The sequence below is a fragment of the Oikopleura dioica genome, chromosome 2 (assembly GCF_907165135.1).
Source record: "Oikopleura dioica chromosome 2, OKI2018_I68_1.0, whole genome shotgun sequence".
NCBI classification, from domain to species: Eukaryota; Metazoa; Chordata; class Appendicularia; order Copelata; family Oikopleuridae; genus Oikopleura; species Oikopleura dioica.
Window position 1 is genome coordinate 13,248,899 of NC_137292.1, and position 16,768 is coordinate 13,265,666.

Sequence of the window (16,768 nt, forward strand, 5' to 3'; positions counted from 1 at the left end):
TGAACAAAAAGTCGATAAACAAAAGGTTTTTTGAATAGAGTGAGGCAGTGGGGGGTTAATTGAACAATTCAACAGGTTTTGGAACTTCTTTGATTTTCAGATACTGTTGGTAGATTCGACCGTTCTCCGTTGTATCCGAGATTATTTTCTCAATTTCGCTGCAAATGCTTTTCGCTTCTCCTTCACACTTTTCTTGTGATGAGATGGCCCACTTGCGTGACCTTATTAAAGGATTCAAGATCCACTTTATCAAGACTGGATATCCCTAAAAAAAGTAAAATTGGGAAACGAAGAGAAACATTACCGCGTAGTATGACTCTGAATCAGATTCAAGCTCAATTAGCAAAAAGAAGGATCCCGTTTTGTGAATAAACTGGAATAGGTTTTGATGCGCAGTCTTCTGCTTGAAATACGAATCGTAGAAAAACCCGAGCTCTAGAAAATGTTTCAATCACTGTTAATATTCTGATGACGCACCGAAGAAAAGTGAGGAAACAACATCAACGAGCTCAAGCTTGTTCAGCTTCTCGTGCCAGGATTTCTCTTGATTGCTAACTACCCATCTAATATCAAATTGCTTCACTTGTTTGAACGGCTCTCCAGACATATCGAAAGGGTCTTCGGGACACGGTATCATATTGAAACCAGCTTTTCTTGCGTTGAACATCATCGTGTGAGCACTTTCGCATATCTTGGCTGGTGTGGCGGCGAGCCACTGATGCATGAGTGTGAAAGCATCGAAGATTGGATTGTGTCTAGGGCAGTAATAGACTTGATACCACTCGAATCGTTGCTGATTGCTTGCACAACAGGCGCCTTCGCAGCATTTTTGCACTGTCTTGATATTGCGTCTTGGAATGATCTTTTTGATTGTTTGAGTTTGAGTCTTGCACTCATTCCGTAATCGACCGAGGATTCGATAGTCGGACATTTCCGGGAACTTGACTTCGATTAATGGGATGCAATTCTCTTCGTCTTCTTCGTCGTCCAGTCCATAATCATCAGCTTGGTCGAGCAAGTCGTCATCTTCGTTCAAATTATCATTTATGTGGTAGAAGTAAAATCCAACTCGTATGCAAGATTCATTGTCATCTTTAGCCAAAATGCGTCTTGTATTCAACAGATGACTGAGCCACTCCTTCGCTTGCGCCTTATCAGCGCATCCCCAGTGGGAGATCAGCCATTGCACAGCATGCATTGAGAAAAACCCGACTTTCTCTTTCTCTGCTCCTGCTGGCATATTCGGCTTCCAGATTTTGTAAAAAGTTATTGGCGATTCCTCGAGTTTGGCGATTAAGTCGTCCAAATCTTTTGCATGGCCTGTGTAAGGTCGACCGGCAGGAGTTTCTGGCTTATCTGAATTTCCTTTGAAGCTTTGCACGATCGACTTTGGCGACGATGGACGAGCTGAGTTGTCTTGGGATATTTTTCGTCCGGAGGGATGGTGAATAGGAATGGGGTTGTTTCTCTTCGCGTCGACTTCTACGTTGTCGTTGATGACTTGGGTAAGAAGCTTCATGAAATCATCGTGCGCTGCTCGGATTCTATGAGGTTCAGCCGGCACTTGCCTGTCCATTACAAAAACGAAGCGACACTTCCACGAGTATCTATCCCATTGAAGCTGATAGTCCTCGAGGTTTTCTTGAATGGGCTTTTCAATAACTTTATCCAAATTCTCAACTTTGAGCAATCCTCTTCCAAAACGCGGAAGAAAGTCCATCTCTCTTGGTTCAAAGCGGCTTCTAGCAATGGCAAAAGAAAACTTGTAAATGGAAGATTCGGCAAGAGCCATCGTTTCCCACTGGTTGCCGTAACATGTCAGTTTCAATGGACTATCGGCGCCTTAAAAATGATAGATTTGAGAAATTCTAGAGATGTACCTTTTGCAGCTCCATTTCGACTATTGAATTCAAAATGATGCACAAATGGGCCCAGAAGAACCACCATCGTTTCCGTTGTTGAATTATCCTTGTCTCGTTTCTTCTGCCCGTCATCATAGCTTCTTACGATTTGAAACCCTTGCGCGATTCGTTGATTCACGAGCTCATAAAACTTCTCTTTTATCGAGCGGAAGGCGAACTCGGAGCGATTTTCGTTATCCAACTGGATCCATTTATACGGATTTGCGTGTTTATAAGCCCCTTTTTGTCGTGTCAAGTCATTCGCATTGAGCTTTTTCGCCGTTGTTAGGGGCAGACAAGCGGGATAAGTCATGGATTTCCAATCGACGCCGATTCTAGTGTCGAGGCACTCTACATTTGTGGATGGCGGAATGAGTTTGTTCTGGCCGCGAAAATTATCATTTTGATCATTCCCTCTTGAGAATCTGCTGGACTCCCCTGCTTGAAAGTCTGTAGCGGAAATAGGAGGGGACTCGACCGTATTCAGAGTTGAAATTGTGGAATTTTCAATTTGTAAGGATTCTATGATTTGACTTCGGAAGCTCTCGGCCATAACATCGTTCATAATAACGTTCTTGTTTACATAATCTCGATGATGAGGCTGAATCGCTTGCCCATCGGAGTTGGTCGGAAACAAATCGACCCATTGGTGGTTTGTGTAGGTGACAGGACGGTTTATGGAGGTTCCACTGACGTTGAAAGGGTTGATGCTGCATGGATTGTTGAAACTAAAACTAGCATTATTCTCTAGAATCACTTCGTTATCATTTAAATAATTTTTATGAGTTCTACAGCTGATGACGCAAAACTGGGCAAGCTCGACAAAATTTACTCAGGCAGGCTATTGAAGTTTCTGTTAAATTTCTCCGTATTCTAGGCGATTCACAATGGCACGGGTTTTGAAATATTTTGCCATGAAAAATGTGCGATTTCTTCTGGTAAACCACTTTTATTGACTCTTTTGCAGTAAAAAACTTAGCTGCTGCTTATATTGCTCACTACTGCGAAGAATATCACTCTAATGCTGAATGGCAAACTTGTCAAAAAGAAGTTGTACTAAACTGCCTCTGCAAACCAGAGGACCTGACCATGGTTGTGAACGCGAATATTGTCTGTAAGTTAGCCATGACTGTATCGAAAATAGTTCAACTAAGCAATTTATTGTAGTGGCTTTGCTGTCGCTCCTTTTGATTGTGCTGAAGTTCGGACACTACGGCGTATTCAAATATGGAAAGTACCGCGAAAGCAAAAGAAATCAACGCGAGCTAATGGAACTTTCACAACTTGGTCTACAAGAATCTTTTGCAAGCACAATCGACTTGTCTAACCTTGCAAGATAATAAACACAAACCTGTAAGAATCATGTCTGTCGTAGTCTTTGTTTGACGAGTCGCACTGGCTGATTCGCCGCCGTCGACGCTCTAGAGTTGTTAAAATTTTTAAGTTATCGAAGTTGGGATTTACCCATGGTGCCTTGATAGCCGGTGTTAATTGTGACTGACATGGCAGAGCGTGAATTTGTTAGTTGGACGGCGCCTTTTAAACATTGAATGAGTAATCAAGAGAGTTGGGCTACAGTGATTCCCTGTAGCGAAGAGGATCGATTATAAATCAAGATCTCAATAATTCAAGTTACCGTAGCTGGAAGAAGTCCAGGAGCGACTGTTACTCCTGCTCACGTCCTGCTCTGGAATAACAAGAGTGGCAGACATGGCCGAAGAAGCAGTCTTGATATCTCTTGGTCGGGACTTTTCTGGTGATAAAAGGGAGCCAAGGTTGGATCTCGGTTTGAGACGATGAGGTTGAAAAATGAAATCGTTGGAAACTGACTCATGGCGAATTCGTCTGGTCGAGCGTTTTTGGGAAGTGTATCGCTTTTGAAGGAGTTATGAAAAGATTCTGTTGAGATATTCTATTCTGATAACTTATGCTGACAAAACCTTCCTTTGGATCCCAAGAGCTCGAATTCTGATCGGCTATCAAAAGAAGATTTTTGTTGAAGGTACTCTTTGGCGAAGTTTCCTCGCTAATTTGAGAGACTTTTCTATTGATAGAATTGCTTTGTGAGATGCTCTTGTGATACGATTTCGATTCTGGCATGAAAATAGCGTTATCGTACGCTTCCATTTCTTCTCTCGAAAGACAGAGCATGGGGCTTTTGGGCGAAATATGCGATCTGCTGGAGGAAGAAAGACGAGCTTCGCGATTTCTTCCCGCTGGCATTGTATGAGCACGAATGATTGAATGCGACGAGGAGCTGTCTTTTTCCTAAAAATAGACTTCAGAAGAAGAAAACTTCAAAGAGGGGGTAATTATAAATGCATAATTATCAACTTGTATATTTGCGACCTAATTCCTCGTGTACCTGTAGCTTTGAACTACGATTTCACACATATGTACCCGTTTGATCGCCGCTTGTTCCAATCAGGTGGATCCGAGCAGCTGCGGCGGATCACTTCTGAGAAGTTGCAAGTTACGATGGACAATCAGATAAAAACGGATGTGCGCTGTATTGCTCCATCTGCTCTTCAAAGAAAAAATAATGCAACATCTGCTTGCATTAGACTCTAGCGCCAGAGCACTGGGTCATATAAAACCTCAGACGAATCTCAAGTCATCATTCAAACACAATCACCAACAAACAAACAACTAAAAAAAAAATGAAAATCTCCGGCATCATCCTCGCCTTCACCGAAGCTTCTTCCCTCTCTTGGATTGGCATCCGATCCTGGACTGGCGATATCTGCGCCTATTCCGGTCTTACTTCTCAGCAAGCAAACCTGTGTCGACGCAACAAATTCATCGCCCCTGCAATCAAAAATGCCGCTCAAATTGCCACTTCTGCCTGCTTCGATTCTATGTCTGACACTCTCTGGGGCTGCAATGGTATCAAAACTCTTCCCAAAGAGCAACCCGAGCTTGAACATCCAACCCAAGAAAGTGCCTATCTCCACGCTCTCGCTACTGGTCATCTCAAGAATTCGTTAGAAAAGTTCTGCAAAATGGGCTCAGCCGACTGCGAGAAATTCAATGCCGAACAGTTTGCTCTTGAATTCACCGATGTTGCCGCTTTCAAAAAGAAGCACTTCCTCTTCGGACTTCACAACAACAAAATCGGTCGACACGCCGCTGAGAGCGCCAAAAATGTCGTCTGCAAGTGCCACGGTCCTTCTGGAAGCTGCGCTCAGAAAACCTGCTGGAAAGCGACTACTAACGAAGCTAAGATGAACAAAATCATCAAAGACAAATACGAATCTGCTGCTCGAATTCACCAACGACAGCTCGAAATTCTCCCCCAAGCAGTTTTCTCCTCTCTTATCAACGATCGACTCATCTTCGGAAAGAAATCCCCAAATTTTTGTGAAGTCACCCGAGGCCGAGTTTGCGATGCAACAAAATCTTACGGACCAGGAAGCTGCGACGAGCTCTGCTGCGGACGAGGATCGATTGAGAAGATCTCTATCGAAACTGAAGAAGTCTGCACTATGGAATTCGTCAAAGTAGATGGTTTCTCGTGGCCAGTCGGAGTTTCCTGCAAAGATATGTTCTACCAGAAAACTACCAACACCTGCCGTTAAAATCTTCCGATGTTGCATCGAACTCAAAATTCATTCTCGTTTCTTCACAGTTCATTATCATTTTCTCAAATAAAAACTCAAAATCAAAAACTCACCTGAAAATGAATTCTCGGCACATATTTGATATTGGCTAGATCTTCCTCAACAGTAATCGGGCTCTCACGGTAATAATTGAGATTGATAAAATCAGGTCGCTCATATCTGACGATTTGTCCATCAGCATCATAAAGTCGAAATAAGGGAACAACATGCAACGGTTGCTCGCCAAGGCAGAGCAAATCCAGTCCTATTCCCAAATCGCGAATCCTGTGCTGCGTCTTTTTGTAGAGATCCTTTCTGTATTGCATTCGCTGATCTGATTTTTGGTTGAGCCCGAGTACTGGGGAAATTTGCATGTGATGGGTGCAGTCGTAGACTCCTACTCCAGCGCTTATGACGAGGATCATTTGACCAGTTCGATCGAGAACGCGATCTTTTGATGCCTCTCGAAAATATGGAGAGACATGTTGATTACTTCCACGAAATTCGCTTGTGGGGCAGAGGATAGACGAAATTTAGGACCGTCGTGAATCATTCTTGGCGCTTCGGTCCCGTCTTGGAAGTAGATTTGACTGTCAGCGATCCAGTTGATCACAACTCCGCGACATTTGGCGACGATTTCAGACACTAAACTTTATTTAGGATGGTGACGATGAATGGAATTACCTTTGGCTTGATTGTCAGGCCTCAAACTTTCCCCCGCATCAGTCAAAGTCCTGTAGTGATCAATATACACAAATTTATTGTTGAGCTTATGAACATACTTCTTCCATTTGTCAGGAAAATTGTCGAGGATATGATTGGCATGGGAATTTTCTAACATATCGATCGGGTAAAGATGCCGAGCATAAAAAACAATATGAACTTCGTGCGCGCATTTTTCTGCTAGCCATTTCAGAAGAAGCGATTCAAGGAAGCCATCGATTGCGCGTTGGTATTGCTTGTAACCGTATGAGTCGTAGTGCCACATTTCTATTTTCAAAGCGTTTGGAAAGCACGAGTGGGGAATATTTACCTTCGCTGATTTGGATGAAAAGGTAAAACAGGGCTGAAGCTGATCTGAAAGCGAAACGCGTATCTTTCGTCACGATTCCTCCCTTTTTAATAGTCTTGCCGGAGCTGTCCACGAGATGCTTGACTGTAAGTGAGAATGAGTTGATTTTCAGTGACTGGTTTTCAACTAGACATCTTCCAGTGAGCTCTGTCGTCACAACACGCATGTCGATTCGGGAAATGTAGTAGTCTTTGATGTACATTTCAACGAGACCAATCTTCTTTTCGGCGATATCTTTGACGAGATTCACATTGACACACTCATCATCTTTCAAATGTTCCTTGAAAATGTGCTTGTCAACATGTACTTCTCCAAAAGGAACGCTTTTCGAAGGACAAGGGCAAAGAAGAACAGGAAGTTCTGGTCTAGGATTCTGGGCATGGTCAACGGGAGCGATTTCGACGAGATCCGTCGTGTTGACTTTCTGCAGCCCATCGTAATCATCTGGGTGGAAGAGAGCGTCCGAGGAGTTAGCCAAAAGATCAAGAAATTAAAGAACACATAATTTTGGCGAACCCTTAACATGACCAGGCTGACAAGCGACCTTGTCAGTGGCGGTTCGAACCTTGTAGGATCGCGTTTCTCCTGGCATTTCACATTCTTTTACATTAAATTTAATGCCATACGAAAATAAATTGAAGCAAATAGCTCGGATTATGGTTTATTTTTTGTTGTTTGGGCATTATCAGCAGAAAATAAAAATTTAGATTTGAAGCCGTTGAATTGATTTTGAAGCGATTTCGTCGATATCATCCTCGATGGCTAAAACAATGATAAATATCTTTCTATGAATGGTTCTCTTACTGATAACTCTGGGTCCTTCTTTCTTTAACCGAGCGCGTTCTGCCTTTTCACGGAGCTTTTGCATTTTCTTTTCGCGCTTTCTATCTTTGTGGCTCATCTTTGGACGTGGCGTACTTCGTTCTTCAATTATTGTGACTTCTCGCTCGTTATCGTCGAATTCAAGGAAGACTTCTCTTTTTCATGGGCTAGTATTTGTAGAAAGGTTATCATTTAAACGATGAATTACTGACAGAAGTGAATATTATTGAGGTCATTTTAAAATAATATTCTAAGCTCTATATTTTCCCTGAAGAAGAAAAAGTAGTTTTTCATTTCATAAAAACTGTCAAATTTTAGACCGATCGCGTCATTTAAATTGAATAAAAACAGGAAATCCTTTCTTATTTTTCCGCCCTTTCCTGACATCCGCAGCCTTGTCATAATTCAAAAACAATAGGGCTGGTCGATCACTTACATCCCCGATCTTCCTGATTGAGGAGTAGTGTTCCCAGTCGTGATACGCAAGATGAATCTGTCTCTCTGGATTGCTAATAGCATCAGACACCGTCCAAACGGCTTGACCTGCTTGATGAATTTGAATTTCTACTTGGAATTTTCTAGCAATCGCTACAAGGGCCTAAAATTGGTTTAAATCGGTAAAAAACGTTCTTTTCTACCTCATTCCCGGCAAATTCTCCAAGTGTACTCGTCTCTCGAAGGAAAGCATCAAAATCGCCATCGATAAATGGCTTGAAATCGTCCTCATAATCTTTCATGAACTGCACACAGTCTCTTCGAATTCTATGATGATGAACTTCTGATCCCCAAATTTGATCGGATATTGCACGGAATAGACAATTTCCATCTGCAGTAGTGTCTCTGAACATCGATCGAGAACAACTAAAACTAACTCTTTGCCTGCCTCAAAGCTAATCCAAGTTCTCTCAGCTGCTTCTCCAACTCTTTATCTTGCTCTGTACTCTCCTCATTCGCTCTTTGCTGGTTTTGCCTAATTTTCTGCTCATGTTTCTCCCGCGCGTTCAATTTTCTCTCCTTCCGATCTTTTTTACCCATTCTGAAAATACCAGAAAATGTCATTATTCATAATATACTATTCTTCGCCAATTTAAGAACATTTTTCCTCGTGATTCCTTCACTCTCGAGATACTCTTCATGACCTGACACTCTGTCTGGATTTTTAAGAAACGGTCTTTTTCGGTGTCATAAAAATATTTCTAAGACCAGCTACGATCATCTGAAAGTGAAAATCTTTCATGGCAGCTGTTTTTGTATCAATTTAAGACACCTAGTTATGATCCATAACATTGAATGAAAAATACGGATTGAGAAAAGCCGATAGCCCAGTCCAACTTTCTACTGTCTTCTTTACCAACTCGGGCGTCTTTTTTAGCTGCGGGAAACTGTGTTGATTAAACAAATCGAACAGAATTTTGTTCTTGTCAGCAGCTGCTCCGATTTTGAATCTGAGGTACTGATCGTATTTGACAGTACTGAAAGGGACTCTTCAGAATGTTTTTGTGTGGAGAAACCGTACCTTGCTATATTTCTATCAGACGCGAATGGATGAGTGATCTCTAATGAAGCAGTCGCCCGTTGTTTAGGCAGCATCTTTCCGCTAGAAAAATTCGCTGTTCAGTTTCGAATTTATGCATTTCAAATGTCACCTGAGCGAGCAAATATAGTAATGCTTCTGATCAAACTCTTCTATCCAAGTCAAGAAACCGTACAATATAATATGCAGTGAGTCTTCTTGTCTAAGATCTTCAGTCAAAGGCGAAAGCTCTTGATATTCTTCGAGAGTTTTTCCTACAAGCTCTGCCGCGTCTCTTTCCAATCTACTATCTTCCAACACGCATTTCCAATCGACGATTGCTTCAAAACTGACATCTTCTCCGAGGTGAAGTTCTGGCTGATCAGATTTTAAATCCTTGATTTTGGGAATGAAATTGATGCTTTGGAGATAATTTAATGCCAGTTGCGTCATGATATAAGGCGAAACTTGTCCAGAAAGACCGTGACTGGAGTTGCCACTCAATCGAGCCCAAAGACGAATGGTCCCGATGAAAGGGATGATTCGGGGGTCCAGGGAGGAGAAGTAATTATGAAGCTTCGAAATAGATGGAAATTTTTATGAGTACTCTTCCTTGATTTCAATTAGGATTTCAAGCTTTTGAATAAACAGACTATTTCTATCAATTTCCTTTGCCATGGACAAAAGTGACGGGTCCATGTAACTAAAGTCGAATTCCAAATTCAATGGAGCAAATTCGGACTTTATGATCGGATGCTTTGCGTGGCTCAAGAGCTGTTGAGAAATGATTCCAGGAATGAGGCAGCTCTTCGATCTCTGGGGATTCATTGCTTCGTACAACTCGATCATGATCATCCTCGCTTCTTTTCGCCACTCTTGGAAGTTTTCTTGATAAGAAGCTGACGCAGAAAAGTCTTTCTCGGGGTTTTTGTCGATGACGCACAAATCAACGTCCGAATATTTATTGGCAAAGCCAGTCACGGCACTGCCGTAAGGTCGAAGCTCGAATCCTGTGAAGTTAAACTTTTGTCGCAGCATTGAATTGATGTAATCCGCTAAGAAATATCGCTCGAGAAGCGAAGAATCGTCGCGAACAAGTTGGTGTTTTTGAAGGACTGAGAGCTGGATCGAAGCTGGCTTTTGATTCATGTAAGCAAGGGTCTCCCCTAAAATTTTTCCATAAAGAGAGAGCCGAGAAGAACTCGCGTACCTAAAGTTTGTCCTTGATCGACCCTAGAAATGCTCGATCGATGCCAAAAATCCGGATCAATATCCCGAAACGACTGATTTCGAACGTCAAACGCCGCAATTTTCGGAATCCTGGCGATCTCGTCTTGCTTCCCATCGAGAAGAAAGAGCTTGTGAAATTTGCCATTTGAGAGAGAAATTCCAAGTTCGGCGGAAATTTTTATGTTCTGATTTTGAAAATAAGCTAGGACTCCTTCGAGACTTTCTCGGTGTAGAACGCAGACAAGGCGGATGTTTTCGCAGAGATCGTCGAGTTTTTTGTTCTTGAGTTCAAAGTCGATTCGTTGGTCGAAGAGAATAGAAAACAATGATGATCATCAAGAAGGGTTCAAAATAGGAGCTAAACAGGATAAGGCTTTCAAAAATGCTCTTATGAAATCTCATTGAACCCTGCCCACGAGCGCCATCACTCGACAAAACTGGTTGATCAACACTTTTTGTTCAAAGTTTTGATTCTGCTGCAATTTTCTTTTCCGTTCCTGGTATCTCGCCAAAGAAGCTTTGACATTTTGATTCTTATTCGTTTGATAATTGCTCCTTCTGATGATGCGAATGCACTTTCTGACTTCGTTTGTTAGCTGATAATAACTCGCTGGTCCGATTCGATTCATCATCATTTTTTATCCTTTATTTTATATTTAAGTTTTGATAAAGAAAAAATTTTTTGAGTTGCTTTTTTAGATTTAAATAGATAACCGAATACAGTAGAGGAGGGAAACTTAGATTTAGATATTTTTGAGAAGCATAAGACTGTTGTAACGTAAAAAGAACATGCATAAATGATCATAATTTTATATTTGAATAACTTAATTTTACATTTATGCCATAGAGAATAGAAAGATTGTAAACAGCTTATTTTTCTTAGGATTTTGCAAATTCGAATTTGCGAATTTTTGATTTTAAGATTTTTTTTTCAATGTTTTTCCTCTTTTTCTTGGAAAACGGAACATTTCAGGTTTAAGAATAGAAATAAATGATTGCGTGAAATAAAATCATGAAGTTGGTGGAATATAGATAGGATCAAATCTACTAGAAAATGAAAAAAAAGTGTAAATGAAGAGATGATAAATGGAAACTTTGAAGGAGCAAAGTAAAAATAAAATAAAAAGATCGATGGCGTCAAACTCAAATAGTGACTGGTGAATAAAAAGAACATCCGGGTTTTTTAGATACAGCGTTTTAAATTAAATACTTTGATAGTCTTAGCAATTGGATAAGTAGAACAGCTCGAATTTCGGTTTATGCGAGAACAGAAAAAGCCAGGAGATTTTGCAGCGGGTTAATCTGGGCTCCGTAACCTGTGTAGAAGACCTGAGTAAGGGTTTGAAATATCTCTAATGATAAGCCGCGAAACGGCTTTTTTAAAACAAGGCTGCTAATCTGTTATCATTAGATATCTGTCAAACCGGACTCAGGTGTTCTACACATGTTATTGAGCTCAGGTATTGATATTTTTAAAAATCTCGGGCTTGACTAAAATTGCTCGTATAAGGTTAATTGGGATTCAGTCGGGTTCGTTTGTGGCAATTTTGAGTTATATTTTCTTACAAATTCAGAAAATAAATAAGTTCAAAATTACGACAAAAATTCTCATTTCGATTAAAATGACAGCTTATTTTTTCAGAAGTTTAAAGATTGAGAACAGCGTAACATTTCATTTTTGGAAACTTTTTGGGAGCACATTTTTCGCGATTGAAATTTATGTTGAACAAGGAAAGTTAATAAATAGTTGATTCGAGTAATAAATAACATTTCTTTCCAAATAAATAAGATCGTCGAAGTGATGCGCGAGTTGAAGGGGAACGGCTTTGGGAATACAGCTACGTAACGTACAGTGTGTCTGTTTGTATAAAAATTATCTCGGCAAAAAGAAAGAGGAGAGCGTTGTTTTTTTTTTTTGATAATTTGGCGCCCGGTTACTTTGATTTTCTGGTTGGTTTCATCGTAGAATTCGAAGAAGAAAGAGCAGTTTCACCACTCTCCATCTCCAGTGGCTTTTTGGAAAACGTAGTCCTTTCCATTCAGGGTCATGATACCATTCACGAGCTGGAAGCGCCACTTGTTTCGGACCCGAGCGATTTTGTCGAATTGGCAAATTACAATATTTTCTGAAGAAAAAAATTTATTCCAGATCATCTTGTTTTAGGTACCTGTTTCGAAGATTTCATTATCGTTAGAATCTGAGACATCATCGTCGGAATTGAGTGGCTCAGCGTCTTCTTAAAAATAATTATTAATCCAGGGCAAAAAAGACGGTCGATACTGAATATGTAACGAATGTAACGAATGTAACGAGTTTGCTGACAATGTAACGAAAACAGAGACATGTTGTTTTTTTGTTAGCTGATTCTAGAAACTTATTCTAAAGAGCGATATTGGGGAGTTTAACTTTATACAACAATTAAACATATCCAAAAGAGCAAAAAAAGCTCAAAAAATACGAAATAGCGTTAATATGGTAGATTCGTTTTCCATACCTGCTCTGAATGATTCAAAACAGAGTTCCAAAACACGCGTGCGTCCGTGCGCACGCGTGCGCGTGTATGCGTGCGTGCGCACGCGCACGCGAAGATTGAGATTTCGCACGCGTGCGTGATCGTGCGCGTGCTCGAAATCCTAGAAAATTTGGCGTTTTTAGGTCATTTATGCCGAAAAAATTTCTAGAGTCAATTTAAATGCGTAAAATTCTAGGATTTCCTATGTTTCAAAAATAATTTTGACTTGGTATTAGCAATAATTGTTCTAGAATTGTCGATTGAAAAAAATTAGAGAAGCAAAAAATTGCTAAAATTTGGCAATTTTATCCCTTTTTGCGCACGCACACGATCACGCACGCGTGCGAACGCGTGTGCACGCGTGTTCGAAAGTCGTCTCCGCACGCGCACGCGAAATTCTAAATTTCTCCGCACGCGCACGCACGCGCACGCGAGAATTTTGCGTTTTTTGGAACTCTGATTCAAAACGCCCGCTCCGCGGGTAAAATTGTAGGAAACACAAGGGGGTGAAATAAGAAAAACAAAAAAATCTCTAGAATTTTACTGACAATGTAACGAAAAAAAGACATGTTTTTGAGTTTTCGTTACATTCGTTACATTCGTTACATATTCAGTACCGTCGAAAAAGACCCTTTTTTACCTTGAGTATATGGCGCTGGTGGAGGTTCTTCGTCGGAGCTGGAGTCTAAATCGGAAGAATCTGTGTCTATCGCTCCGTCGACCTATTTTTCGTTACTTTTTCGAAAGAGGAATATAGAAACCTGTCCAGGACGATAATGATTTGCTTGAATGACACTTTGGTGTTGCATTTGAGGAGCTGGAGATGAAATGGGGAGACCGTGGCGCTAGAAAGGGTTTGAAAGAATGAAGATGGCTGGAACAAATACCTGAATAGTATGATTTTGGCGGATAATATGTGGGCTTATGTGGCGAGGCGCATTGCGAGATGCTGGGTGATGTGGGTGAAGTGGGGGTGTTGGCGTTTGCGAGGGGTTTGGGTGCTCATTCGGATAGGAGTGGGGCGACTGGCTGTGGGGAGGGATAGGTCCGTGCTGCGGATGCAACGCCATCGGCGAACTGGCGGGAATCGGATGGGGGTGATGGCTCGCTCGGGCGGGCATCCGCGGGTTGTATGCCTGGGTTGGGTGGGGACGCATCACAGGCTGCTGAAGAGGAAAAGTTAGAAAGAAAAAGAGTGGAGGAACTCACAGGTATTGGTTGTGGCAGTGGTGTGGGAATTCCAGGCAGCGGCATGACTCGCGGGCCGAGCTAGAAAATGATTGATTTTGGAGGCATAGAAATGTTGGTTTTCTTACTCTTGGATGAGGAATCTGCTGCTGCTGGATGTGGCGATAAGGTGGCTGACGATGAAGAGGGGCTTGCTGCGGATGAGGATGATAAATGTTGGGAGTGTCGCCGGGTGGGCCGTGGCGACCAACGTAGGAACGATACTCGTTGGTAGGTTCGGGCCCGCTCATTGCTTTCGATTCTTCGAGTTTCTTTGTCCAGAGCGCTTTCAAGTCACAAAGAACGCTCTCGTCTAGTCCTTCATCCAGCACCGAGTCCCGCACTTTAGAGATTACTTCCTCAACCACAGACTCGTATAACTGATTTTTGCTTGGTTATTTCTATTTTCTTTTATTTTTTAATTTTATTACCCTTGGTACGGGATTGGGGACCATATTCTTTGAAGTCATTCTTTCGATTCTCTAAAACAAGGTTTCTTAGAGAGCGAGACCAGAAAGAAAATCGGTTATTGATTTCTGCTGACGGGGCCTTTGCAGCAAAGGGATGAAACAAGGCTCGCGCGCGCACATGACTAGTTGCATGGAATATACACAATAGTATTCCTTGCGCGGCGCTCAAGCAACTCCGAAGGGATGAATTTTTAATCCACAGAAAAGGGAACAATACCAACACGAAAGTGGAAAAGAGATGACAAAAGTTCGTGCGATTAATTATTCTTGCTCGCGGTCCATTCTCATGATTCCTTAAAAATAAATCCCTTCGAAGTCACCTGTGCCAGATTCACTCTTTTCGAGTTTATTTAAGTTTTTTTAAATTAACGATACTGCAAATTTGAAAGAAAGATAATTTTCTTTTCACCGGGAAAGTTTATTTTTTAAATAAGAATAAAGAAGGAAAGAATGGATTTGTGAATGCGAATAAAATTGGGTTTACGTAAGACGGGTTTTAACAGAATGAGTAAAAAGTTGATTGCAGAAGTCTTTTTTTTAAGTTCTTGTCCTAAACATAATTGTTTCTAAAGTTGAATCAGTCAGCACCAGTCTGGTGATTGATTTCATTCTTTTTAGATCATGGCAGCTTTGAGATTCTCGGCGAGCTTGTCCAAGAATTCGAAAGTGTTGAGATAGTCGGCCCTGGTGACTTTGGACGCGTCGCCGTTCTTGGTGCAAATGGCGAGATCCTTGGTCATGAAGCCGCTCTCGATGGTCGAGATGCAGACCTTTTCAAGAGTGGCGCAGTAATTGGCAAGGGCTTCGTTCTTGTCGAGTTTTGCGCGGTGTTCGAGTCCTCGAGTCCAGGCGAAGATAGAGGCTAGAATCATTGTTACAACGAAAGAAAGAGAGAAACTTACCAATTGGATTCGTGGAAGTTTCTTTTCCAGCCTGGTGAGCTCTGTAATGTCGAGTAACAGTTCCATGAGCAGCTTCGGATTCGACAGTCTTTCCGTCGGGACAGACGAGCACGGAAGTCATCAAACCCAAGGAGCCATAACCTGAAAAGTTGACGGGAAAAAGATTACAAGAGTGTTGTACCTTGGGCGACAGAGTCAGATTGCACATCACCGTCGTAGTTTTTGCAAGCCCAGACGAATTGGCCGCTGGATTTGAGAGCGTAAGCGACCATATCGTCGATAAGTCGGTGCTCGTACCAAATTCCTTTTTCCTCGAAAGTCGACTTGAACTCGGCCTCGTAGACTTCGGCGAAAATGTCCTGGAGGATTTTTATAAAAGGAGCGTTGGAAAAGCGACAAAACCTTGAATCTGCCATCATATTTCTTGAGGATAGTGTTCTTGGTCGAAAGATAGAGGGGCCAGCCACGACCAGACGCGAAAATCATGCAACTTCGTGCGAAATCCCGAATGGATTTGTCAGTGTTGTACATGCCCATGGCAACTCCACCATCTTCGTACTTGTAAATGGTCTAAAAAGAGGGTATCGTTTTAGTTGGTTTCTGAAATGTTGAATTTACGTGTTGAATAGGGGCAGATCCATCGTCTGGCTGGAAAGTCATTGTAAGGGTTCCGGCCTTGGGAATGACCAGATCGGTAGCTTTGTACTGATCAGCATGGGCATGGCGACCGACGACGATGGAGTGATTCCAGGTGGTAACGAGTCGGGGGACGTTTGAGCAGAGAATTGGCTCACGGAAGACGGTGCCGCCGAGGATATTTCGAATCGTTCCGTTTGGAGATCTCCACATTTTCTGAGCCGTTCACATTTTATATTTATAAGTGAAAATTACCTTGAGACCGAACTCCTCGACTCTCTTCTCATCAGGAGTAATTGTGGCGCATTTGATTCCGACTCCGTATTTCTTGATGGCTTCAGCGCAGTCGACAGTGATCTGGTCATCAGTTTCATCTCTCTTCTGGATGGAAAGATCGTAAAAGTGAAGATTCTCTCCGAAATCAATGTAGGGCAGAATGAGCTTCTCCTTGATCAAGTCCCAAATGATTCTGGTCATTTCATCTCCCTGAATCTCGACAACGGGTCCGCACGTGATCTTGGACATTTTCACAGTTTTTTTCGATTTTCTGAAAATGAAAAAGTGAAATAAAAAAGAGGGGTCCGAGAGAACACCGTGGCCGAAGGCAGGAATAAATATTACACACGATATGTAACGACCGGGGGTGTTGTTGTTCAAAGTAGAGGTTAACTCAGTTTATATTCTAAATAGGTCAAAATAAGGATTTTTTGAAAAAGATTCTTCGACAAAAATGTTACTTTCATAATTAAATATATTTTTCAAAGCTATGAATTAATAATGATAAGCAGTAAATTGTTTCAAAATTTCAAAATATTTCTTTTAAATATTTTTCAATAAAATAATTCGATTGAGTTTCTAAAAATCAAGATCTAATGAAAAAAAT

At 41.5% G+C, this 16,768-nt stretch overlaps 8 protein-coding genes and 1 long non-coding RNA gene across 9 annotated transcripts; 2 read left to right on the forward strand and 7 right to left on the reverse strand.

The window, feature by feature from the left end:
* Nucleotides 1–8: 8 nt before the first annotated feature.
* Nucleotides 9–3,675, reverse strand: LOC145699628 (uncharacterized). Its single transcript, XM_081776902.1, has 7 exons — nucleotides 3,538–3,675; nucleotides 3,366–3,437; nucleotides 3,253–3,322; nucleotides 1,881–2,629; nucleotides 478–1,842; nucleotides 305–435; nucleotides 9–265 (listed from the first exon to the last, which is right to left on the reverse strand). The coding sequence occupies exons 1-7, from the start codon at nucleotides 3,611–3,613 to the stop codon at nucleotides 56–58; spliced, it is 2,673 nt and encodes an 890-aa protein (XP_081633028.1). The 5' UTR covers nucleotides 3,614–3,675; the 3' UTR covers nucleotides 9–55.
* On the forward strand, nucleotides 2,678–3,250 carry LOC145699635 (uncharacterized). Its single transcript, XR_014134051.1, has 3 exons — nucleotides 2,678–2,839; nucleotides 2,881–3,015; nucleotides 3,069–3,250. It is a non-coding gene; the product is annotated as an uncharacterized LOC145699635 (long non-coding RNA).
* Nucleotides 3,676–3,731: 56 nt separating the features above from the next.
* Nucleotides 3,732–7,154, reverse strand: LOC145699629 (GATOR complex protein Iml1-like). Its single transcript, XM_081776903.1, is given in 5 exon segments — nucleotides 3,732–4,169; nucleotides 5,575–5,954; nucleotides 5,957–6,145; nucleotides 6,185–6,490; nucleotides 6,534–7,154. Coding segments are annotated over 5 exon segments (1,554 nt in total). The 5' UTR covers nucleotides 6,775–7,154.
* On the forward strand, nucleotides 4,562–5,479 carry LOC145700761 (protein Wnt-4-like). Its single transcript, XM_081778087.1, has one exon. It carries the CDS (start codon nucleotides 4,562–4,564, stop codon nucleotides 5,477–5,479), a length of 918 nt encoding a protein of 305 aa, XP_081634213.1.
* A 49-nt stretch (nucleotides 7,155–7,203) lies between the features above and the next one.
* Nucleotides 7,204–8,453, reverse strand: LOC145699632 (OTU domain-containing protein 3-like). Its single transcript, XM_081776906.1, has 5 exons — nucleotides 8,278–8,453; nucleotides 8,033–8,234; nucleotides 7,775–7,992; nucleotides 7,377–7,549; nucleotides 7,204–7,334 (listed from the first exon to the last, which is right to left on the reverse strand). Exons 1-5 carry the CDS (start codon nucleotides 8,451–8,453, stop codon nucleotides 7,276–7,278), a joined length of 828 nt encoding a protein of 275 aa, XP_081633032.1. The 3' UTR covers nucleotides 7,204–7,275.
* A 4-nt stretch (nucleotides 8,454–8,457) lies between these two features.
* LOC145699633 (uncharacterized) lies at nucleotides 8,458–9,489 on the reverse strand. Its single transcript, XM_081776907.1, has 3 exons — nucleotides 9,041–9,489; nucleotides 8,911–8,991; nucleotides 8,458–8,866 (listed from the first exon to the last, which is right to left on the reverse strand). Exons 1-3 carry the CDS (start codon nucleotides 9,358–9,360, stop codon nucleotides 8,662–8,664), a joined length of 606 nt encoding a protein of 201 aa, XP_081633033.1. The 5' UTR covers nucleotides 9,361–9,489; the 3' UTR covers nucleotides 8,458–8,661.
* Nucleotides 9,490–9,504: 15 nt separating this feature from the next.
* LOC145698374 (uncharacterized) lies at nucleotides 9,505–10,468 on the reverse strand. Its single transcript, XM_081775573.1, has 2 exons — nucleotides 10,118–10,468; nucleotides 9,505–10,073 (listed from the first exon to the last, which is right to left on the reverse strand). The coding sequence occupies exon 2, from the start codon at nucleotides 10,054–10,056 to the stop codon at nucleotides 9,505–9,507; it is 552 nt and encodes a 183-aa protein (XP_081631699.1). The 5' UTR covers nucleotides 10,057–10,073; nucleotides 10,118–10,468.
* A 341-nt stretch (nucleotides 10,469–10,809) lies between these two features.
* On the reverse strand, nucleotides 10,810–14,371 carry LOC145698691 (uncharacterized). The gene is made up of 8 exons (XM_081775901.1): nucleotides 14,309–14,371; nucleotides 13,967–14,257; nucleotides 13,860–13,919; nucleotides 13,538–13,816; nucleotides 13,412–13,495; nucleotides 13,291–13,372; nucleotides 12,306–12,374; nucleotides 10,810–12,263 (listed from the first exon to the last, which is right to left on the reverse strand). Exons 1-8 carry the CDS (start codon nucleotides 14,345–14,347, stop codon nucleotides 12,127–12,129), a joined length of 1,041 nt encoding a protein of 346 aa, XP_081632027.1. The 5' UTR covers nucleotides 14,348–14,371; the 3' UTR covers nucleotides 10,810–12,126.
* A 348-nt stretch (nucleotides 14,372–14,719) lies between these two features.
* On the reverse strand, nucleotides 14,720–16,452 carry LOC145700533 (isocitrate dehydrogenase [NADP] cytoplasmic-like). The gene is made up of 6 exons (XM_081777817.1): nucleotides 16,141–16,452; nucleotides 15,868–16,101; nucleotides 15,652–15,819; nucleotides 15,431–15,608; nucleotides 15,250–15,390; nucleotides 14,720–15,209 (listed from the first exon to the last, which is right to left on the reverse strand). The coding sequence occupies exons 1-6, from the start codon at nucleotides 16,408–16,410 to the stop codon at nucleotides 14,962–14,964; spliced, it is 1,239 nt and encodes a 412-aa protein (XP_081633943.1). The 5' UTR covers nucleotides 16,411–16,452; the 3' UTR covers nucleotides 14,720–14,961.
* Between the last annotated feature and the right edge of the window lie 316 nt (nucleotides 16,453–16,768).